Consider the following 24,612-nt stretch of genomic DNA (forward strand, 5'->3'; position numbering starts at 1 on the left):
GGTCCCATATTGTGCTCCATTTTTCACGAGTATTTTGTATTGCAGTGCTATTGCAGGGCGGCCGGGGGGAGTGGTATGGATGAATGACAAACAAACAAACAAAAAAAACGTTACAAAAAAGTGTTTCATTGTAAAGACAGTTTGTAGTGTGTTTTGTTGCAACCTGAAGTGTGAAATAAACTTCAGTGGAGTTTGAAAACAAAATATGAGTATAGGTTTATGTCTGGTTGAACGATGTGTGTGCGCCCAGTTGTTTTTCTTTTCTTTTTGGGGGGCAGGGGGGTTTATTGTAATCCATAGGGGGGCCCAGAAAATCTTTGTGAACGACTGGCCTATTGTGTTCCTTGGTTTTTATCATGTCATTTGTTCACTAATGTTCTCTAACAAATCTCTGAGGCCTTCACAGAACATCTGGTTTTATACTGACAACAAATTAGACACATATGGACTCTTTTTACTTGCTGGGTGATTTCTGAAACTAACTAGTTGCACTAAATTTTATGAAAATATATCAAAGTAAAAGTGAACACAAAGGATCACTTTTTGGATCTTTACTTGCATTTATTCAATTAGCATTTCATTTGTGCTGGTCTATCACACTAAATTTAAATAAAACACAAGGATGTTTGTGGTTGTAACATAGCAAAATGTAAAAAACAAACCAAAAAAAATAATATGTAAATACTTTTTCAAGGTTCTGGATGCAAACAATATCTTCACATGGCAATCAACATTCAATATCAACAATATCTGCTAATATCAACATTCAAACCATTACACTTTAAAATAAAAATATTTTAACCAGAAAAGTACATGTGAGTATGATAGCAAAGGTTAAATCAAAATAATTTAATGTCACATTTCTGAATTTTTTAATATGTAAGAGCGTCCTTTATTACACATGAAAGCAATGCTTTGTCTCACCCAGTTGACACTGGTCCCCCTGAAGCCCAGCAGGACATCTTTGGCTGCACAGTCCGGTCTTAGGGTCACATGACCCTCCACCTGGACAGTCACATGACTGTTCACAGCCGGCACCAAAGAAGCCTGGATCACATTCTGCATTGGGAGATGGGAAAAAAGGGAGGTTTGCACGACTGCAAATACAATGTTTTACTAAGCAAACTGCAGAAAACAATCATGTTATTCAACTTTCACCCTGATTTGTTTTAACTCTTTTATAAGACACTATTTGAAAAGATGCATTCCAAAGTAAACCGCATCACTGAAAATATATTTTCCCTGAGTGGCTTACGTCAAAAACAGATTATCACGATGTTTTAAACTGTGAAATGATCAGCTCTAAAGTAACATCTGAATAAGTCAGACTAAAACTGTTTGCAAAGTTCATCAAATTTAGGTAGCAATGAGTAAAGCAGCTATACCTTTGTCACATAGCAGACCGTGATATGCAGGCTTACAGAAACAGCTTCCTGTTTTTGGGTCACAGCCGCTGGATTGCTCTTGGACACATTTACATTCCTTGGAACAGCCTGCTCCGTGGGTCCACTTGGGACAAGCTGAGGGACGGACGGGGTTGTTGAAAAGAAGACATGAATTCAGAGGAGGTGTAATAAAGAATGTTCTCAAATCGGTGCTAGGGTAAAGAAAACATACCGCTCACTGTATTTATGTTCTGTAACAAAAACAAAATATGTTGGCCACTTTTATTTGCTTAAGTTGAAAGGATAATTAAGAAAATATGCAGAAAGGAAACCTGAATGATCAACTTTCACTTTGAATGTGCAGAACAAACATGCCATGTTATCATAACATTAGATTTCTGTTTGTCTTAGTCAAGCAAATTTTAACACCATTAACTGAATTTTGTGTAAACTCCCAGTTACCACATATGTTTGAGTGTGTATTTCAGTATTTTCTGCAGCATTTGCAGACATAAACTACCTAATGTAATGAAGCCATTAACAACATTTTCTTGCTTAAACTCATTGTTCTTCACACGTACAGCAACAGCTACCAAATATATGAGTATGAGTACAGATGAACTGCTTTGCCCCTAATCACTACAGCTGAATCCTGCCAAGATAGTCCCTACTTAACAACAAACACTGAACTGCACTCCACCCAGTCCCTCTCCACCACTGGCTTCATGTTAGGTGCAGCTGCAGCCTCCGGTTACACCCTCTCCACCCTCTCAACGTCCCCGCTTGCAGGATGGAGCAGACAGCTGGAGGATTCTGATCACACTCCTTCTCTGCGCTCGCTTCTCCAGTTTGGTCTTTAAACTCAGAAGAACATCCACCTCGCGAAGAGAACAGGGAAACTTTCTCAACATGTCTATCCGGAGGTTCTGGAGCAGCCCGAAAACACTGGGAGATGTTACCGTTGTGACAGAAGAGCTGAAGAATCTTTACTATAAGAGGCTGCTGCCTATTGAGAAGCACTACTCCTTTCATCACTTTCATTCACCAAGTTATGAGGATGCAGACTTTGACAACAAGCCAATGGTTCTGGTAATGGGTCAGTACTCGACGGGAAAGACGACTTTTATCAGGTAAGCCTCAAAACTAAAAGTACTAGTAATACAGCTAGGCTGCGGGTGTTCTGTCCAAGGTAGATGTTGGTAGTAGGTTATGTCTGCTGAATTTGCAGGTATTTGCTAGAGGAAGAGTTCCCTGGCAGCAGAGTTGGGCCAGAGCCAACCACTGACTGCTTCACTGCACTCATGTATGGAGAAGAGGAGCGAGTCACCCCTGGGAACGCCATCACGGTGGATCCCAAGAAACCCTTTCGCAACCTTGACCCTTTCGGAAATTCTTTTCTAAACAGGTAATAAAGACAAAGTCTAAGAGAAAAGGTTAAGTCCAGGACATCTCTATGTTTAGATGCATTGGAAATTCTCAATAATGATTTATCACCAATTATTTATCATCAGTGATATCCAAACATCAATCCATCTTATGCACCCATGTTCCCATGCAGTGACAGAACTCCAGTGCTTGTTGGGAAACCAATGAACTGAGATGTAACACCAAATTCAAATGGATTTTTTTTCTTTGCAGATTCCAGTGTGTGCAGATGCCAAATCCAGTCCTTGAGAGTATCAGCATAATCGACACCCCTGGGATCTTGACTGCCGCTAAACGAAAACTTAGTCGAGGTGAAACAGACTGTTTTCGGCATTGGTAGAACAAATCACTATTCCTCCAGAAATTCTCACACGCACAGTAAAGGGTGGACTACACTGCGGCTTTAATGTTCCTTTAGGAGTACAGTCATAGGAGAGGCAATGAAGTAGAAAAGACCGGCCCATCATAAATCACTCAGCTGATGTCAGAGGCAAAGCAGATGAAAGACGTTAGTAAGGAGACAAGCAGGGAGTAACTGAGCAGCCATTGCTTTGTTTTATAGACAAATTTTTCTGTGGGTGTAACAGTAATGGCTAGAAACCAGTGAGGACCATTGGGAACTGCTGCATGCTCCTCCATGCTGTAAGGCTGCATGGCTTTCCCCATTAGATACACTAATGAAAACCTTGTGTTTTTCTTCTTTATCCTAAGGCTATGACTTTCAAGCAGTACTGCGCTGGTTTGCAGAGCGTGTGGATCGAATCATTCTGCTATTCGATGCACACAAACTGGAGTTCTCCGATGAGCTCACCAGGGCCTTTGGAGCTTTGTATGGCTACGAGGACAAGCTGCGTGTGGTTCTCAACAAAGCTGACAGAGTGGACTCGCAACAGCTCATGAGAGTGTATGGCGCCCTCATGTGGTCGCTGGGGAAAGTGTTCCGAACCCCGGAAATCTTACGAATTTATATTGGGTCGTTCTGGTCAGAGCCGAGGCAGAGGTGCGACCACTACAATCTAATAGAGCTGGAGGAAGAAGATCTGCTAACGGATATAAGGAACCTGCCACGCAACGCCGCAGTGAGAAAGCTGAACGACCTGGTGAAGAGAGCACGTTTAGTCAGGGTAAAAAACTCACTCATATTTTAAGGTTAATATCTATAAATTCACCTGGTGAATGTATAGATATTAAATTTACCACTTTACCAATTGTGGTAAAATGGTAAATCAGGTGCCCTGAAGTTTTCATGCCATTATGATTACATGTATTCTGATACAAGTGGAGGTAAACATATATATAAATGTCACTGTAAATTAAACTTTTTTTCTATTTAGATGACAGGAAATCCACAGTAAATAAAACCTTGTCCACCATTGTTTTGTGCTTAACAAAGTTTGTTTTCAGTTCATGATGAAAAAAAATGGCTTTAAAGTTAATGTAACATTTATGCCCACATTGAGTGCATATGAACTTCTCATTTGCTCCTTTCCTAGGCTCATGCACACATTATCAGCCATCTAAAGCAGGAGATGCCAACAATCTTTTGCAGAGAAAGCAAGAAGCACAACCTGATCTATGAGCTTCCTGTTATTTTCACGAAGATTCAGCAAGAGCATCGAGTCCCAGCCGGTGACTTTCCTGACTGCACCAAGATGCAGGTCAAACAATTCTCTCTAACTAAAATAAAATGTTTCATGCGATTGTTCTATCCTATTGCCTTCAGTGAGTCTCACAAGTTTGCATCCATTTTCAGGAGAAACTTTTGGGTCAAGATTTTTCAAAGTTCAAGACTCTGAAGCCAAGCCTGATGAACTCCTTGAACAAACTGCTAACTACTGACATAGCCAGTCTGGTCCCTTTATTCCAGCAGCAAGAGCAGAGGAAGAAATCGCTACCTGCCGTGTTGGATGGTGAATTTTTGGGAACATTCCGGCGTGATCAGTTCAAGGGAGATCCGTTTAAGGAAATGCTCAAAGATGATGAGATCAGCGAAGCCGATTCTGATGAATGGGTTGTGGAGAAATACAAACCTAAATATGATGAGATCTTCTACAATCTAAGTCCACATGATGGCAAACTCAGTGGCGCCAAAGTCAAAGAGTGGATGACGACCACTCATTTGCCCAATTCGGTACTCGCTCACATCTGGAGACTGGCAGATGTAGACAGAGATGGGATGCTGGACAATGAGGAATTTGCGTTGGCAGTCCACCTGATTGAGGGGAAGCTGGATGGACATTGGTTGCCCAGAGAGTTGCCTTCCCACCTGGTTCCACCCTCCAAGCGGCTTAGTACATCAAGCGATGCGCCAGCATAATCTTTTTTATCAGAATCAAAAAGACTGAGGAGATATCACTTGTATAATTTGTACAAAATATTTTAAGCAAACCTGATGTTACTGATTGCGGTGCGCAGGGTTTATATATTCATAAACTTATCTCTGTCCATTCGAGCAGTTATCAGATTTTGTACTCTCTAACATAAAGAGTGTTAAATTTATTAAAAACATTTGTATCATTATTATTTTTTTTGTCATTACAATACGCTTTCAATCCTGCAACTTTTCACAAACCGAGGTGGCAGAAACGACCATATAATCCCAGAGAGCAGAGGCAAGCTCCATAAAGTCGATGGCAGGGTCCATTGTTGGGGCAGTTGCACTTTCGTCTGCAGTTCTTTCCAAAATAGCCCCTCAGGCAACCTGTGAGTGAAAACAGTGCCAGAGAACTTGTTACATTTAGGAATGACTCCTAAGTGGACTTCATGTTATGTGTCAACTTTTCATGGATTTTGGCTACGTTTCAAAAGGCTGGGACAGAGTATGTTGATGCCTGTCTGTCCCAGTTTGTTTTTGTACTTTCCAAAAAAATTCTGGTTCCAGAAAATTCTGAAATCTTTTTGTCCTCTTTATATATGGTGCAAAGATTTTACTAAATGTTTACAACCTTGTCCGTTTTGATTGCATGACCCTTTAGTTATAATATGGGGCATGTCAATTGCTTTTCAGTATTATATTCCAGTAAAACATTCAGAAAAAAAAAAAAAACCATAGTCTCGAAGGCAGCATTTTGTGGTTCCAAAATATGAGAATACAAACCGTCCTCGCAGAACTGGCCATTTACCCCCAGAGGGCAGAGACACTTCCCAGTCACAGGGTCACATGAGCCTCCATTCAGACAGTGGCACATGCTGTTACAGGACTTCCCATAGCTCCCCTGATGACAAGCTGGAGACAAACAATGTAAAGAATCATCTTTGTTATTTATAGATGCCAAACTAAACAATGAATTAAAAGAGGGAGACTTTTTTGCCACGAAAACATAAAACAAGAACTACAACACATTTAATGTTAGGAAGTGGTCAGCGATTGATCTTGTGCTCATCTGAGGTTCTTATTCTCACAAGCGTCATAACCAACTCTGGCACAAACAAGCAGGATGTGTTAAAGAGCAACATTCCTACAGTGCCTGCTTCAACTCCAACTTTCCTCACGGCTCTTTTATGTCTCCATTAGGAAGATTGCTTAAAACAAACTGAAGAAGCACACACGTCATGCCTTTTGATGATAGAAAAGCAGAGATGTCCTGTACTGAATTATAAAGAAATATGAGGTACAAGACATACAAGATGAGGGAGGCCAGAGAGGAAACGTGCAACATTTAGAATTGCAACTAGTTCATGAATATGATCATACGGTATTTAATACAACATAGTTGAGTCTGCATCTAAACACCAGGAGCCACTTTCAGGAAGTGACAGATTGCTTCTAAATGTACTTATCCCACATGTCCTTCTGCCTCGGACCAAAGACAGCTATTAATCACTGCCCCGAATCAGAACAAAGGAATCTCTTTCCTTACCCAGTAATGGACATCCTTGACCTCAGGCTGTAGGCTTGCTGTGGCTCCTGGCCACACTCCAGCATCAGACATTTATTCACTGGTCCCCTTGTGTTTTGGAGCACATAAATAACCCCAGACTCCCACTCTAAAGAAACGGCAGGGGTTGATCCATGGCTCTGGATCGATGAATGCTGTGAGCTACTCGTCTCGTACTAACAAACAAAAATAATGCTTCAGGTTGTTCCACAGACCTGGATGATGAAATATTGCTTGTAAAACCAGGCTGAGTGTATGTGCTTTAGTCTTGCCAGTTGTAGTTGATCAGGGTTGTAAAAATATTTGCATGCTCGGTAAAATATTTTCTCAAGAAAATTCTGTGTATATTCAGTTTAAGCATAGTTAAAAAAAATAAAAAAGGTTATTGTTTTGCAATATTTTTTTACTTATCTAGCATGGCTTGAGTGCAAAATGGCACAAGTGCTTTTAATATGTTAAAAGCTCTAATTTAAATTTATTTAATTAGATATAATGAATTTGTTCTGGAAACTATACTATGAAAACTGGTGGTTAAGAAGGGCATTCCAGGTTAAAGTATGTTGCAAACCTGGTTTTCTTTCTATCAGTCACCTAACAAACACTTAGCATAACATTATTTGTACTCTTGGCAGATTTAGAGTTAAATTATTTAATTTATCCATATGTTTGGAGTACCCGCACTCTAAACATGAGCCTCATATTAGACATTCCAAGCACATCAATAAAGATAAATTGTCAAAATGCCAGTGGAAACATTCAAAAAGCTCCTTATAAGAACGGTTTTAAAGATGTGCAACTGCATAACTCATTTTCAACTTGTAATTTCTTATTAAAATATTTACACCATAAACGTTTTGACACTTTTTAAAAATCAATATTACTTCATAATCATGTCCCTCATTTCCAATCTGAAACAAACGTCCTGTTTGAAAGAAAATAATTTGAAATTTAAATCAGCAAGGGGTATTAACATTTCTGGCCTTCATTGTACCTGCCCAGACAACATTGTTTTGCTGAAACTATGTCCAAAGGTTTACATGCTTAATACACATGAATCTTACATAGTGTACAAGTTAAAGCTTCCTATGCAATTCCGCTCGACTCCAGTTAAGCTTAATTTTTCTGGGTGAATTTCACCCAGGCCAGTCAGCAAACAGAAGGAGCAGTTGTGAATGAATTTTTGCACTAGAACCAACATTTTTCTAATGAAACAAACAGAACTCTGATTCTATCCAGATATAGCATAGGGAGTTTACACCAAAAAAAAAGAAAAGAAATTGCCCTTACTCTCGTTGCAGATGATTCCTGTCCAGCCAGGCGAGCAATCACATTGGTCCATGTTTTCACTACATGCTCCATTCACACAGTCGTCACAGCTCACACTACAGTCATCCCCAAAGGAGCCCTCTAGGCAAACTGAAAAGGAAATTGTAAACTCCAAATTACTTTTCTTGTCTGTAGATTTACAGAGGGGGCAATAAAATAGTATTGATTTGTTCAGGTGTCCCCAGAAGTCTCATCATTCACATTTTATACTGTACCTATGGTGCTTTCCAGCCTCAGCTCTCCCCTGTGCTCTCTGTGGATCTCTAATTCTTCGTCGCTGTCACTAACATGACGACCATCATCATCATCATCATCATCATCATCATTATTATCAGTGCTGTGGCGAACGTGCAGGCCTGCCGTGTAATGCAAGAGCTGAGGAGCCTTTCGAAACAGCAGGTCAGGCAATCTCTCAGCCTCCAGCCCTTCCTCCTCTTCCTCATCCAGCTCACTGCCATACAGGGCTGAACACGCACATGGCAAAGCGAAGCTCAAGAGCAAAACTTCATTTGTTTGATTTGATTTGTCACATTTTTGCTTGCTGATGGTTATGATGTTGTGGTTTCTCACAGATGCAAGAGTGCTGATCCAGATCCAAGCGGAAGCCGATTCGACAAAAGCACTGATAGGTTCCCAAGGTGTTGATGCAATAGTGTTCACATCCCGAGGTCTCTGCTAGGCACTCATTAATATCTAGAAGAAGACAAAAGAATTAAAAGCACAACTCTGCCATGACACTGGGAAATTATTGAGATTGAAACTAATCTGCTATGCATAAATTCAATAGAATGCACGTGGAGCACATTTAAGTAAACTTTGGCTACTTCATGAGCAATATGCTCAGTTTTATCTATTTTCTGTGATGAAATGGCCTTCAAAGGGCTAATTTCTGAACAATGAGTTAAAAAGCTTGCATTGGAATTACAACCTAGCTGTCCTATAAAATAAAAAAACACAAAAAAACAACAGACAGGCTAATCTGCTAACAATCTTGCTGCACTCTCACCTTCGCAGCCGCAGCCATCTGGGCTCAGTCTGTGGCCTGCTCTGCAGCTGCACTCATAGCCACCGGGGTAGTTTCTACAGAGGTGGCTGCAGCAGGACTCCACACTCAAACACTCATCACTATCTAAGGAAAGAACATGTTTTAAATGTTGACTAGAGACAATAAGCTAAAACTGGAATCGGAAAACTTCAAAGAATAGCAAAGATCTTACCTACACAGGTCCTCCTGTCTGTGTCCAACCGGTAGCCTTGGTTACAGGAGCATAGGGGGCCATTGGTGACATGCTCACAATGATGAGAGCATCCCCCATTGTTCTTCTCACAACTATTTACAATCTCCATCTCAATGCCTGGAGGTAGGAGCACCAAAACCACAACAGGAAATGACCATAATTAAAATGTGTAACAAACGATCAAACTTGCCTTTGGAGCTCTGCTTGGATCTGATTGTGACTTAATGATTGGGAGATTTTGGAAACAATTTTTGTTCCAGATACCAAAACAAAAATCATAAACATTAGCTTACTTTTATAAAACGGCTCAATATTTTTCCAAAGCACCTGAACTGTTTCTAGAAGCAGTAGAGACACAAACTGAAGGACAATAACATGCAAAAAGTTAATTGTGCATAAAATTTGCATTTCATTTTCTTTCAAATGATCTCAGTCTCAGTAAGCACTTTTTGAGTAAGACTTAAGTCTGTATCTTGACTGGATTATATTTCAACAAATAGTTCTGCTTTGCTTAAAACTAGTCCACTAAAAGGTCTGGCTGCATGTTTAGGATCATTGTTTTGCTCTGCCTCACTCTCAAGTCTTTTGCTTCCACTGACAGGTTTTCTTACAGTATCACTATTCATTTTCTCTTGGTTGAAAGAGATAACCAGGAGATTATCTCTTGGTTATGCAGGCTCTACTGCATATGCAGCTCTACTAGCCTGCATACGCATTTGCCCTTTTCAGATTTTTATTTGTGAAACAATATGAAAACCATTTATTATGTTCCTTCCACTTCAATACTATGTGACAATTTATGAATGATCTATCACATGAACTCCCAAATAAATACACTGGAATTCTTAGCTGTACTATGATAAAATATGGTAAATGTCCAAAAGCATTAATACTTTTGTAAGGCACTGTAAACATGTTTCAGCTCAAACAGTTTGCATTTTAGCTCAATAGCACTCTCCATATCTCAAGCCATTTACTGTGACTCATTTCTCTGTTCTACTGTGATGAACTAAGAAAATACAAAAGAGACAAACGCAAAGCTCTAAGCTTTTTTACATTTTCTGAGGGAATATAAAAGCTCCAGTGTTTTGACTTACGGTAGCACTGCTTGCCTTCCGCACCGAGTTCAAAACCAGGATGACACACACATCTGAAGGAGCCCAGCATGTTGATACAACCATGGGAACACTTTGCATGACCAGAGCTGCACTCATCAATGTCTACAGGAGACAGACAACAGCGGACAGATAAGGATGTGAAGACATGCGTGTTTAATCTCAGATATACCAAGTGGAAAACCATCATATAAAAGGAGCTAGAAATAAAGTGATACACAATGATTAAGTGCATGGGTACAAAACAGTTTGTTTGTGTCTACACTTTGATTAAAGTTTAAAATTGCAATCCAAACTGGGCTATCCAAATAAAAACAGGATGCTTTGTCATTATAAATGAAGAATGTTTTGAAACTGTTTGTTTCTGAGTATTTTCCAGAGCTGGTGTTTACTTCTGGAGGCCTTTTTGGGTTCTATCTGTGATGGATAGAGCCGGATGACATTAGAAGTGGAGGTCTTCATTACTGTTATTAGTTACATGAGCCATAGGGCATTATCTCCAATGTAATATAGAACAGCTGGTTCAGTTTTTTCTTACTTGTAGCTTTTTAAGTCTGAAATTTAATTTGCGTTTATGTGTTTGAGTGAATGTCTGCTATATGACAGAAACAGATCTTGTTTACCTTCACAGTTTTTTTGGTCTCCAGACAACATAAAACCAGAACGGCAGCTGCAATTTGCTTTACCGCCTTCGGAGTTGCAGAACTGTGCACAGCCTCCATTCCTCTCCTTACAGAGGTCCCTCACTGACAAACACACAAACAAATAAACAAAGCTTACACACAGTCTATAAAGCTGACATACACAACCTTATAGTTCATAAACTGGGAAAAATCCCAAGAGAACAGATTTCAATTCATGGTTTTACTATGACCAAACTTGATAGATTCAAGGAGTATGTGTTCTTTTGCAAGGCATTGCAAATGTACTGTCTGCTGGCGTGAATGAAATAGCTTCTGATAAGATCACTTACGTTCACAGTGTCTCCCATCTCGTTTCAGCTGGTAGTTCCTTCTGCACTCACATTTGTACTCATTGTTTCCCACATCCACACACTTGTGCTCACAACCTCCATTCAAAATGGAGCAAGAATTTACAGCTAGCAAAACAGAGACAGAATCATGACGGGCAAAAGAAAAAACAACAACAACAAAAAAAAAACATCAAAACATTCATTGGTTCTGTTATCCAAATGGAAATTAAAATGTTGTAAAAACTTTTCCAATGAAGGAAGACAGGTGAGACCAAAATTCTAAAACAGCCTTCATCCCTCAAACTCAGCAGCTATATATTTGTAGAAAACACAAGGGAGAATGCTTAAAACTTAAAACTTACATTCAGTGCTCCTACAGTGGTTCCTCTAAAGTAATTTCCATTTCTGTAACTTAATGACATGCCAAACAGGAATACTAGTCATATGCCTTTTGGGTGTTCTCACCATAAGCAAGATGACAAAGACCGGCAGTAAAACTGTAAGTAATATACCATTCTAAGACCGATTACTTTAGCAGAGACAATTAGGTCCCCCTCTGGCACCCTTACAAATCTGAGCATTAAGGGAAAAAGACATGTTTTCTTTTACTGCTAGAAAGGTAAAATACATATTGCTAGAGAAATGTTATGTTACTAATAATTTATTATAATTACATATTTACTTATCACATCATTACATTCATGTTACTTCTGTTTCACTTATTACCTTTTATTCATTGATAATCACCTCCCCATCATTAGTATGATGAGTAACAGGTACATTTACCTATGTTAAATTTGCCTATAAAAATGATAATGATAACATACTAATTATCATTTAGCATTTATTGATCACAATGTTTTTTTATTATGACTCATTTATTGTTTATTTGAAATTTTAAATGTTCATTTAAAAGATTTTTACTTGATTAAGGAGGGAATAGGATGAGTTAACAAACTCAGTAAAATCACCTCATGTCTACAGACAAATGTCTAGCAGCATTTGTCTGTAGAAACTTCATTGTAACCTTTTTATGACTTTTGCTAACTGTGACTTTGTTCTGACACTTCAACCATGCAAACAATTATTGTTTCCTGTGTTGTATAGCAAAGAGCCATTGCGTCAGATGGTTTTACAGAGCTTTACCGCTCTGTAAAGCTCTGCCCAAAGATACAAACTGTTTAAGGGGGGCACTTTCTGTTTTCAGAGAATGAGGCGATCTTACTGAGTTTGTTAAATCATCCTACTCCCTCCTTGATCAAGTAAAAATCCTTTAAATGAACATTTATGAAAATCTGTTTTTGATTTGACTTTGTCTTGAATGGTTCCTGATACTAATTTTTCTAATACACAGATTTGAAGTACGTGACAGCTAGTTTGATTTCAAGTCAATTCAGAATTTGTCTGTTTCACACTTTTTGGACAGCAGCAAACATTGGTGGCTAATAACAATAATTACACTTCCAAAATAGTCCTTTAAAACATTTAGACTGGTAATTCTCGCAAAACTCCTATTTGCAGTACCGTTTTCTTACCAACGCAGGTTCGACCATCAGAGTGCATACGGAATCCCTCGCTGCACTCGCAATGATAAGAACCTGCCGTGTTGACACAAGTTTGTTGGCATCCTCCATTGAGCTCATCACACTCATTTATATCTGGAAAAAAAATATATATTAAAAACATATTGGGTTATAGACATACTTTTAACAAGCCTTCGTAGAAAAGTCAAAGCATTCATGAAACATGTCTATTTTCATGTAAAACAACACAAAAACTAAATACCACTACAGAATAAAGTTCCAACTTGTTATGAACACCAAATTAATGACACATGAAACCAATGAGTGAAATGATCACAAACATAAAATATACAATTCAGACAGGAGACAGAGATTCTCTATTTTATGAGAGCTAGTTTATTTTCTTATTAGATATTTGATTAAAATATTTTGTCCATGCAAAAACTCTGACAGCTGTTTTATAAAAGAGCTGAAGTCCTCCAACAAAATGAACCCTCAGTGGGTATTATTATTATTATCCTGAGCTTTAATCAAGTTTGATTCATTTTTAATCTTGATCATCAAAACACTCTCTTTTTGAAAATGTTAATTTTATACTATACGCAAGATGTATTTGGTCTGACTTAGTTTCTTTGGGTGAATATTAGATTGCTTAATGTGTGTGTGCACAATATGTGTGAAATCTCTTGTTCCTGAATGCATTCTCCTGGGATGGTCACAAACAGCTGCATGTGTGTTAGACTTATACCTCTGATCCACAGAAACAGAAACAAGTTGTGAAGACAAAATACCTGAATGTTATAGTGAAGAACCATCAAACTTCACTTCATATCTGGACAACACATCCTCAAAAGCATCGTCATGGCTGCCATCTCTTACTATGCAACTTTATGGATGACAGTGTACTTGAGTGCACAGAGAGCAAAGTTATTATCAGCTCTCTGGAAACATGTCATGCTTTGAATAAGCATTAATACTCCTTAAATCTGTTCACAAATTAGCTCAAGCTTAGACAGATTGGATGGCAATCACTAATCTTAAAGTCTTGATCTAAATCCAGCAGTGTAACCGAGGCTTTTAGATTAGGGTTGCTGACCTGCCAGAAGTTAAAGCTCTGTAGTTATAACCCAGTCCTAATATTACCCTGTTTTTAGATCCATTTATTTTTCTATTTCCTCCGACTTACATTTGGCCACTTTAACATCTCCTAGTAGACAGCACGATTAATAATTACAGTTAGTAAGAAGTGAATCTCTGCATCTCCTCATGAGTAACTGTGGGTTCTTTGACTGCTTCTCTGATTAACATGCTCTGTCAGTTTAGGTAGAAGGCAATGTATTGGTAGGTTTGCAGTTGTCTTCTAACTAAACTGACTGTTTTCATTATCAGAGTCAAGGAATGTAATTTACATAAACGGCGTGGGTTTCAAACATCACCATGGAAACGTGTGTAAAACAGTCAATGTGGATTAAAAGTTCCAGGAAGTTCACATTCCGAAGAAACAACGTTCAGGAACCCACACTTAAAATGCTTGTACTAAAAGAAATTTGCAGTGGCTTCATAGTTTATTTAGAAATAATGTTAGAATAAATAAAGAATGTGTGTTCAGCACTTGTAAGTAACGCTAAAAGCATAAGACTACAGACGTGAGAGGTTTTTAGTGGGAAAGATATAATGGCAGCTTTTCACTGTTAAATGAGGTGGTGCCTGGGGGAGCAGGGCCGAGAGCAGTGGTGGTGGTGCCGGGGGTCAGAGGTCATGAGTTCTGAATGGTGTAGTGTGACACCATAGGGGTCTAAGCTGAGATGGCACGTACAAGTGGACTAAGCAGTGGATTGGACGTTAATGCAGACTACATAAAGACGCCACATAGGAAACAATCCGAAATCTAAATGCTGAGAGCCAAAAAATATGCTTGCAAAACTCAAGACTATGTGCGCAAAAAAAAGACAACTATAACACCAAGGATTTCTTAAGAGACCGAAAATAGATTTGTAAAACAAATTCAGTAGTAAGAAACTTCTACAAAATATCCACACCGAATATGTTGTATTTACTCAAAAAGAAAGAGTAAATAAAATTTGTGAAGAACGGCAAATTCGAGTTTGACACATTCCTTCTTTGGGTTTTGTTGCATTCAAATCTCTGGCAGGCCATCTTACCATTACAAGCCTTGCCGTCTGGCCCCACTTTGCTGCCTTCAGGACATTTGCAGTAGTAGCTCCCAATGGTGTTGCAGCAGTAACCCTCACAGCCGCCTTCATCCACTTCACATTCATTAATGTCTGAAAGAACAGGATTAAAAAGCCAGGTTCATTTACCGTGCACATTCAACATGTACTTCCCATCCAGCTTGTTCTGATTTGCCTATTCTAGGAGTCAGATTAGTCTTTTATAAATTATTAAAGTCTTTCAACTGGGATAAATAAAAGAGGAAAGAGGCCAGCTGAGTGTCAAACAAGATGTTTTGCTACCTATGCAGACTGAAAGCTCTCAGCAAACTTCTCTTGATATCATAAACAGACTACAAAGACTTTATGAATTTTCCATTTTGACAAACAAGGAAGTGTGTCTGATCAAAACCAGCTTATGACCAAAGCTATTCATCATTTTTGCTGCAGTACAAGATGTTAGCCCTAAACTTCCTTACTGTTTGCTATTGCATAATAGCGTAATTGTATTTTACCATTAATCTGAAGGGTGCACTCTGTTTCAATTCATGAAAAGGATAAACCTGTTCGAATACATCCTGCTCTTTGCCTAGACATACTGTCTTTGAATTCATTTCTTGAGACAAAGATCTTTGCAATAATTCTAAAAATATCACTGAATATGGAAAAGTTTGCATTAATTAAAATTATTTATTGTGTCTTATATGTCAAATGGAAATATAAGTATAAATTTGGAAATTCCTGTGATTAGGACTAAACTGTATCAGTATATTCAGAAATTGAAGGCATGCATATTGCAAAATTTTATATGTATATTAATATCATATTGTGGTATACTCATGATACATTAGTATGGAATATTTACCACAACAAATCATTTAAAACAATGACTGATAAAAATGTGTTGAATTCTACAAGACCTCAGAAGCTAAGGATGGGTCGCCATGTTTGTTTTTCAGGCCACACCCACACTTAGTTTCTAAGGGCAAGCAGGTTTGTCTGAGTCATTTGGTAATAGTTTTTGCAACGCATCAAAGTTCAAAGGATTATTGAACTTTGATGTCTGCTGTCTTTCTGGAACTTTGAATTAAATTGCAATATGTTATTTGCTGTTCTTTTAAAAAAAACAATTTTGACAGCAGGGAAGCATTAATTGCTTCTACTTTGCATCTTCCTGTTGACCATCCTACCCTTTACAAGCTGATGACTGAACACAGTCTTCAGGGTTAAATGATGAGGTTCAGTGCTTCCTCACATTGTGCTACAATTGTTCAACTTCTTAACTGTATAAGCAGAATTGAGCAGTAAGTAGTAGAATAAATAAAAAGACTAACTTGAAAAACTCTGACCATCTCATTGATTTAGATTATTATATTTGTTTCTAAATAAATGATTTACAAGAAAAAAGAAAAGAAAATGGTATAGAAACTGGAAATGCTTTACAGAAAACAAACCATTCAGAGTTTGATTTTGTAATTAACTCCATAAAGTTTGTAAAGCTAAGTTTTGGGGTATTAGAAATTGACACCTGATGCATTGAATCAGCAATTATTAATGTTAATTGCTGAACATTAATAGTTGAATAGTCTGTATCTTGCAAGATTGTGCCACAAGAAAAATAAGGTCATTGCTTAAAAAAAAAAGAAAAAAGGATGCTTCAGTTCTAGGCTTAATTACATGCTTAAAATAAACATGAAAACTGTGCTGTAATATTTTTGAATGTACTTTTCAGGTCATACTTGAGGATGAAAATGCACTGCCATAAAATGAAAGTGGCCTCCTGTTGCTTTATGGGTGGGAGTGATAACGGTTTCCCATCATGTAACATAAAGTTCAGCCGGCTTTAAATACTCTTGAATTTTCCTGACTGCAGATCTCATCAGGTGCTGCTGACATTAGTGACCTCTGCAGCGCAGTGGCTCCCCAGTTACAGTTCCTCCAAGGACCCACATTCTTTCGCCTACTCAGAAACTATTTGAAGCGCATGGATGTGGAATAAATCAGTAAAGCCTCAGTCATGTGTCCAGTGTCCTTGTGGTAAAACCATTAAAAGATACAAGCCCAGATCAATAACAGAACAGTAGGTCTCAACAGCACAGTGTGGAGATACTAAAAGCTATTTCATGTTCTCATTCTTCAATGCCAGATGGAGAGGAAGCAATGGGAATGTGTATTCCCAACCTTTTCCAAGATTTTCTTCCTCACATTTCCACTGTGAGAAACAATCGGAATGTTTTTTTAGCTTGTCCTTGTGAATATTAAAGACATAATTGGATCTTATTACTTTCCTAGAAGGTCCACGTTACTAGTTTATGTCTTTAACACTTATGACGTTCAGTTCTTTGCTTTCTGAAAATCTAAAAAGGCAAGAAACAATCGTTATCTGATTTTCTCAACTAGAAAAATTATTGCAACACCAATCACTAAACCAAGTTATCAATGCTATTTGCCAATAATCTGATTGACAAGATGCTTCATCTGATCATTTAATAAGATCTACTGATGTAGCAAGAAGGACAAATAAAAAGATGCATAGCCTACTAAACAAACTGGAAGTCTTTTTTTTCAGGAAAATTATCAGCTTAAGCTGTTACTTTAGAAAGAACATTTTGGAAAAAAAAATTACACCAGCATGCTCTGATGGGAAAAACAGAAGACCCTGTGAAGCACACCAAAAGGAGGGAAAAAAGGACTTGGGACCTGAACCTGCCGCAGAGAGGAATGCCGGCTGCAGCAGCAATGCTCCCAGTGGACAATAAAACAACAAACAAAAGTTGGATTGTTTTCAAAATTTGACATGGTTGAGACAGGGATGCAATCAATCATGGTTTAGAAAAACAGAGAAAAAAATCCTACTGTCTTCAGGTTTTCATTCATGCATACAACAGCATAAATAATATAGAGATTCAGCAACTGTGAAGACACTTGTACTGTAAATCAGACTTCCCACACTTCTGCATAGTAAATCATCCAATACCAGCAGAAAATAGCCTTTTAGACAATGTTGTTTGCTGTTATCAAAACCATCTTGAATAACAGGATCCAGTCTACTGTCCAGAACTGCTATTCTCAAAAGTACTTTGAAAACACATCTTTAGCGATCAGATGGTTTCTGTCATAACACTTGTGTGCCCATGGTCTCCTAATTTCATGCAGACCCATGCACCAGTTTGACTTCGAGCAAAAGTCTGATCTAACAGAGTTAGACAGAGTGGCATTCAAAAACAGGCTAAATGCAACTTTTTCAGAGCCAGCTCCAATGTTTCAGCACAGAGTTAAGAGCTAAATTCAGACTGAAGACTGAAAGCAGCTGGTCAGGTGACCCAACAGCAGACAGCAGGGTGTACAACCACAACTTGGCAGGAACACCAAAGAGACTAATAGTTCAAGAGACCAAATGATAAGTGTTGAAAAGAAGGAACAGAGCAAGACCCTTATAAGTCCCAAATTCCGTTGTATTATTCTCGGTGCGGCAAATCACAGATGAACTCTCTAACATGTGTCTGTTAACTTGGAAACTCCACATTCAGATCATCCAAGAACCTCATCTGCTTAAAGATATCCTCATATAATGGTGATTGTTTGATGGAGTATAAACACAGAACAGTAGACAGATATTTTCCAAGGAGTTATGTCAATTTACTAGACAAGTTCCTCTGCTGCTTTGACATGAAGAGGTGAAATTTTAAATGTGCTGATCGGCTCCCATGCTTTGTTTGATCTATCAGCGCCAAAGGAAAGATGACTGAATATGAAGTCGCAGAAAACTTTATTGGGTATATACCTGTTCAATTGCCTCTTTACACAAATAGCAAATCAGTCAATCACAAGTAAAGGTAGTAAACTCAACACAAATCTGAAAGCTCAAAAACAGGCATCATGACTGCTTCTGAAAAGGTAATTCCACATTTCAAAAAGCTCAAGTTTATAATAACTGCTTCAGGGTTTGGAATAGTATGTATAGTTTTCTCAAGTTTTTCTTTTTTACTTTAAAACACAAATATAAAAATGCAGAAATATTTTAGGCTAAATCTGAAAAAACTGTATTAAAAATAATTTTAAGTAAAATAACTAGAAAGTCCAAAATAAATCAACATAGATCAATATTATACTGTATCTGTTTTTCTTGATCATAACTGAATGGAAACAGTGATAAATCTGTCACTGAGGAACGTTAAAGCTCACAAAACAAAAAAAGTCTTCCATATTCATTGTAATGTAAGTTTTATCTCTCTCGTTTATAATTGAATGAACAGACCCAAAATAAATACCAGCATGCCAAACATAAGCATAATATTTTTTCAAGACTTAAGATTAATTCTTAGAGTTTTATGAAAAACGTTTTGTACTGACTGAATTACAATTATTTCCAGTGAATGGTGCCAGGAAATATTTTGCTGTATGTCTTAACTTGTAGCACATAAAAAATGCAGATGTTAAGAGAGGTTTGTGCAAGAGGTAAGATACTGACTGCCACATGAGCAGAGTCAGGGCAGGGCAGGGGTGCTGCTTGCATCTTCTTGAGGGTCCCCAAAACCCCATCCTCTCCCCCATTCCACACACCAACACACACACACACACAACTTAATCATTAACATTTCCTAAGTGTAGATCAAACACAGAGAATGTGTTTGATCTAATCCCAAAATCTCACAGTGTTTTTGGGATTGTTCTATGTGTTTCAGATTAATAAAAACTTTGTCCAGAAATATGAAGTTTTAATATTTACAATACACTAGAAAATTAGAAAAGGTTACCAAAAAGAAATAGAATTACTGACACATTTTTCAGGTGTTCCGTTGCATGCATTTACTACCGCTTTAAAGGGGGGTTTCAGTAAAGGAACCTGACTGGAGGCAGGCACTTGGCGTGAGTTTACATAATGAGTCTAGCAGAAGTTAGTGGATAAATCTGTCAGGGGAAATGGAAGAAGGTAAAGTGTTTTACAAAGTGAGAACCAAGACCACGGTGGATTACAGAAAAAATGCAAGGAAGGAAGGGTGAAAAACAGTGGTCATTTCAGCTTGTGAACTGCCACCTTGAAGAATAAAAACCAAAGAGCTGATGTAAAAACAAAAGTGAGGACTTGTTGTTGACAAACACTCTTCTGAAATAAATTAAGTAGAGATCTGTTTAAAATCCCTGGCATTACAATGACAGGACATTTCCTTCTGGGAAGGTTGAGGAATCAGATGGGATAACTTCTGCAGTGTATGTGTGCGTGTTCATTGGTTTCCAAGCATGTGAGAGTAGTGCCCAAATATCATCTCCACCGGATTCTGTTTCTACAACAGCTTTCTAAAACTTTAACAACTCCCACCCTATTAAGTTTGGACAGGCAGGGGACATACAGACAACAAGGTCAGCATGAGCATACACTGAAAACAAGACCGCAATAAGCTTTTAGCCAAACTTTACACAAAAAAGTTCATGTGCACTTCCTTTACATTTTGTTATTTAACGCTGTATGCGCCTGCAATGTGTCCTATTTATTTACTATACAATACCGGCTATAAGATGAATCAGTTTCTCCAAGCTATTAAAAGGCAATCACATTCTAGAAATTTTAAAGAAGTTTAACAATTATTAGATTCATTATATTTTGCCTACAATTTTCAGCAAAAGCACTGGTTCACATTGCTCTCTTACAGATTATTCATTGTAAAATATTTCAAGAGCATCTATGAAAACTGTAAAATTTCAATTGTGTTAAAAATTCAAGTTGTATTTCAATTGTATTTCAAAAGTATTGAAGATTCAAAAACCAAGAGCTCCATCCTTCTTCCCATCAAGTCTAGCCTGCTTTTCATTCACTGTTGAAAAGGACACCACATGATTACAGTATTATGCTAATACCACCGTGTTTCACTGAGGATAGATACAAATGTCTTTCAATTCAAAAGTAAGAAGTGCTCTGTGCTTTTGCAGACAAAGTCACAAAAGATGTTGAAGTTTGTTGATGTAACGCAACAAAAGTCAGACTTTACAAAGACAAAGACAAACCATGTCCAACAAACCATGTTGCATAATCCTTTTTACATTTACTGGCTGAATTTAACTGACTTAAAAACATAACTTTATTAAGCTCTTTGGTCAAAGACACCACCAATTTCTTATTTAGCCTTACTAGCCCATTAAAACCAATTAGTCCCTCTAAAAATAAACCTTTTTTCTACCTTCAACAGGGGCTTCATACAGCAGTCTTATCCGATCCCAGCTGCGTCTAAGATTAGCAATTTTAAAAAGATAAAGCATGAAATTTGAGAACAGCTAATAATAGTTAATGAATGTGTTGTTTTCTGCAAATTTAACTAAGTTCAGTGATGCTAAATCTAAAGTTAACTATAAACATTTCATAAAGTACAAAAGGTATTGGAAATAACAGCATATTCTTAGTCTGTAAGTATTCTCTTAAGTGGTAATGAAAAACTTACCATACTGGCACCGGGGACCTTTGAAACCTAATGGACAGTGACAAATACGCTCCCCCGTCTCTGCACATCTCCCACCATTAAGACAGGCATTAGCACTGCACACCCCTGTGGATAATGTAACATCAGACACCATCATGTTGCTGATATATTTGGTTCTGTTCTAACTGGTAACAAGTGAAGCACTTCTTTGCAGAAAACCGACAATTTTCTGATCAATATTTCCAGTCAATTTACATCAGATATTTAATGAGATGCTTATTTACTCACTATGTAGGCAGCCCATCTCATTATCTTTATGACCCCAACCGGGACAACATTTATAGACTGTGTGAAAATCCATGCTGTACGCTTGCCTGTATGCTGTGTAGTATGCAGTCCTAAGGAGAAGACGTTCTGTTACATGTTCATATTGTAAGTATAAAACAATAGTCATTGTTATACAAAATATATAATATCAAGTAAAAGAGACTTTAACCCTTTCACATTTTGTCATGTTACCTCCACAGACTTGACTTTATTTTGTTTTAATTTTTGTTTGGAGGAGTAGACCAATACAAAAAAATATATGGTTGCATGATTTTTCTTTTTTGAGAATCATCTTAAAATGAGGGATCAGGCACTCTGGAAAGATGAGACCAAAATCAAATGCTTTTGCCTGCATACAAGACACTATGGCCTAGAAGTACAAAACTAAAATCGCACATCATCACTAGCCCACCAACAAGTTGAAATCCAATAGAAAATATGTTGCAAATATTTCAAACTATAGTTCAAAGATGCTCTTCATTTTATATTTATATTTTAAAAACAATGGGCAATAAATTGTCTTTACAGATGTGCAAAACCAACATTGTCCTGAAGCTAACTGCTATAAATGCAGTTAGAAATATTTTTACATCAGAGGGGACAAAAGACCAACAATGCACACCATGCTTTTCAGATTATATATATAAATTTTAAGTCTTGAAAGAAATGCATCATGTTCCCTCTTTAGTTCTTTTTTTGAATATTTCAAATACCCTTATGTGGTAACATGACAAAATGTAAAAAAAAATAAAAAATGATTTGCTGTGCATTTTGTGTATCTGCCATGATTGAACATTTATCTATAACTACTTGCTTAAGATGGGAACAACTTTGAGAATGAAGTTAAAAGAACATGTGTAGAATGTGATACAAACTGGATTTTTCTTACCTTCTCTCAAATCCCACACACCATCTGCGGCCTGTGCAGCCCTGCTTCCACACCTGCATCATGCGGGTAAAAGCCTGAACACAGGGCTGGCGGACCCCCAACATGGACACCTCCTGGTTGGCGCAAACATTTGGCCTTTGCATGGGGAGGGTACAGAAAAGAGTGACGTAGCAATACTGGTTTGTCACATGGATGACTTAATTGTGATGGTGGTGTTATCCCCCTGGTCATCTCACAGATCAGCTAGATAGACGGACGGATGCAGTCCGTGCCTGCATAAATCAAACTACAAGCATAAACTCCAGACAACTGTGTTTAGTTAGCTTGAATTAATTTGTGTTGTAATTTCGGGTACCTTACAACTGCCTGCCTCCACGAGGCATCTGGCTTCAATAAAGTTTGAAGTTAATTAGAGGAAGTACTGAGGTTGTCCCCTATTGAAAATAATCCTCCTGTAATATCTTGGACAGTTTATCTGAAATTGGAACTCAGTGGTAGAGTGCCATATGAATAAACAAACAAAAAGTAGCATTCCCCTGGAAGTGGACGATGTAAAACTGCTCTTGTATGTACAGTAAATATCCTATCTTCCGTGGGACCTGAAATGGAGACCCCTAGTGGGCAGACCACACATAAAGGACACAAGCAAAAGTTATTTCCAAAAAATAGTCATTTATTCGTCTATCAAAATTCAGCGTGCCTCCTGATTCCATTTATTCGTATATATATTTTTATATTGCATTTTAAAGCAGCATTTTCTCATTCACCTGAGAAGTCACCAATTAGCGACGGAAACTAGCTAAATCTCACTTACATGCCAAGCTGCAGGTCTGCAGATGATGCGACGTGCATAGCGCTGAATAATTTCACACATATATAAAAAATCTTTGGAAACATAGTTCCAGCTGCTTACAGACACGTTGTTGAAGATTCAGCTGTGCAGACTAAAAAAAAAAAGCCCATTAAATCCAAAACATTCTGACAAAATTACGGAAGTCCACTTTCAAGCTCAGAGATTTTTGGCTAACACGCAGTGATGTTTTTGATTTGATCCCCGGTTCATGCTACTGAGTAGGTGAAGGGGAGGCTCTCTGAGTCTTTGCGAGCCTCTGTGCACCACCCACAAACACCCGGGATGGTGGGGGCCAAAGGGGGGGGGGGGGGGGTTGTAGGACGCTGAATGTGCCTGCTTTGTTGTCGCAGCCTGGTTTCTTTTCTTTCTCTTTCTTTTTTTTTACAGTGTATTACAGAAGGTTGTACTTGTTCGACATTGAACTCTTTGCATGCATGCATTCTGGTTAGTTTCTTTAATTACTTTAATTTTTTTTTTTTTTTTTGGGGGGGGGGGGGTTTAGATAAACTGAATTTGCAACCTTTCCATATATTCACCTGCAGACTTTCCAGAGGTTCACTTGACCTTTTAATTAACAGTGTCATCTGAAAGCCATCCAGAGTTGGAGAATTACATTTATGAAATTATATTTAGACTTACACAGGCTCAAGTAGTATCTTGGTTTATGTGGGTGCCTGATATGGAGGGGAATGGTGTGGCAGATCTTCTAACCACACAGTCTCAGAAATAAGATACAATTCTATAAATGGCAATTTGGTAAAACTGAAATAAAATGTATTATTAAGAACCAAGTAACACCATTCTGGCAGCAGGTTTCAAGGAGTGGACTAAAGGTCATCACATGCAACAGAGAGTCAGGAGAATACAATTTAGAGTAAAAACTATGTAAAACTATTAAAAACTAACAAGGTTGTGACTAGGAAAAATAGGGTTAAATAAAACTTTACATTTGATGGGTAAACATATTTCCAGTATATTCTACTGGAAACAGCAGAACATATAATAATTCAATGTGAAAAGTTAAAAACAAGCATTAAAGAAACATGGCGTGGAGACATTATTAGTCTAGACATAAAAAAAACAATAAAGCATCTCC

General features: G+C 37.8%; 2 protein-coding genes across 2 annotated transcripts in view; one reads left to right on the top strand and one right to left on the bottom strand.

Moving 5' to 3' along the window:
• Nucleotides 1-23,669, bottom strand: part of megf6 (multiple EGF like domains 6) — a 42,626-nt gene extending 18,957 nt beyond the window's left edge. Inside the window, exons 1-18 of the mRNA XM_044120289.1 lie at nt 23,478-23,669; nt 22,664-22,798; nt 21,736-21,845; nt 21,469-21,573; nt 15,026-15,148; nt 12,876-12,998; nt 11,341-11,466; nt 10,991-11,113; nt 10,350-10,472; nt 9,232-9,369; nt 9,021-9,143; nt 8,585-8,707; nt 8,230-8,478; nt 7,976-8,104; nt 5,908-6,036; nt 5,383-5,511; nt 1,386-1,520; nt 925-1,059 (exon numbers count right to left, since the gene is read on the bottom strand). Coding sequence (XP_043976224.1) covers nt 925-1,059; nt 1,386-1,520; nt 5,383-5,511; nt 5,908-6,036; nt 7,976-8,104; nt 8,230-8,478; nt 8,585-8,707; nt 9,021-9,143; nt 9,232-9,369; nt 10,350-10,472; nt 10,991-11,113; nt 11,341-11,466; nt 12,876-12,998; nt 15,026-15,148; nt 21,469-21,573; nt 21,736-21,845; nt 22,664-22,798; nt 23,478-23,560 — 2,341 coding nt within the window. The 5' untranslated portion in view covers nt 23,561-23,669. The remainder of the gene's footprint in view (nt 1-924; nt 1,060-1,385; nt 1,521-5,382; nt 5,512-5,907; nt 6,037-7,975; nt 8,105-8,229; nt 8,479-8,584; nt 8,708-9,020; nt 9,144-9,231; nt 9,370-10,349; nt 10,473-10,990; nt 11,114-11,340; nt 11,467-12,875; nt 12,999-15,025; nt 15,149-21,468; nt 21,574-21,735; nt 21,846-22,663; nt 22,799-23,477) is intronic.
• Nucleotides 2,024-5,330, top strand: LOC122833000 (EH domain-containing protein 2-like). Its single transcript, XM_044120290.1, has 6 exons — nt 2,024-2,515; nt 2,614-2,790; nt 3,024-3,121; nt 3,522-3,934; nt 4,304-4,468; nt 4,564-5,330. The coding sequence occupies exons 1-6, from the start codon at nt 2,295-2,297 to the stop codon at nt 5,125-5,127; spliced, it is 1,638 nt and encodes a 545-aa protein (XP_043976225.1). The 5' UTR covers nt 2,024-2,294; the 3' UTR covers nt 5,128-5,330.
• Nucleotides 23,670-24,612: the final 943 nt, after the last annotated feature.

This window comes from Gambusia affinis, linkage group LG06, assembly GCF_019740435.1.
Source record: "Gambusia affinis linkage group LG06, SWU_Gaff_1.0, whole genome shotgun sequence".
NCBI lineage: Eukaryota > Metazoa > Chordata > Actinopteri > Cyprinodontiformes > Poeciliidae > Gambusia > Gambusia affinis.

Coding starts and splice junctions, on each gene's coding strand:
- LOC122833000 (XM_044120290.1), top strand. CDS start 2,295: ATGTCTATCCGGAGGTTCTGGAGCAGCCCGAAAACACTGGGAGATGTT. Junction 2,516..2,613: donor GGAAAGACGACTTTTATCAG/GTAAGCCTCAAA, acceptor CTGAATTTGCAG/GTATTTGCTAGAGGAAGAGT. Junction 3,122..3,521: donor TAAACGAAAACTTAGTCGAG/GTGAAACAGACT, acceptor CTTTATCCTAAG/GCTATGACTTTCAAGCAGTA.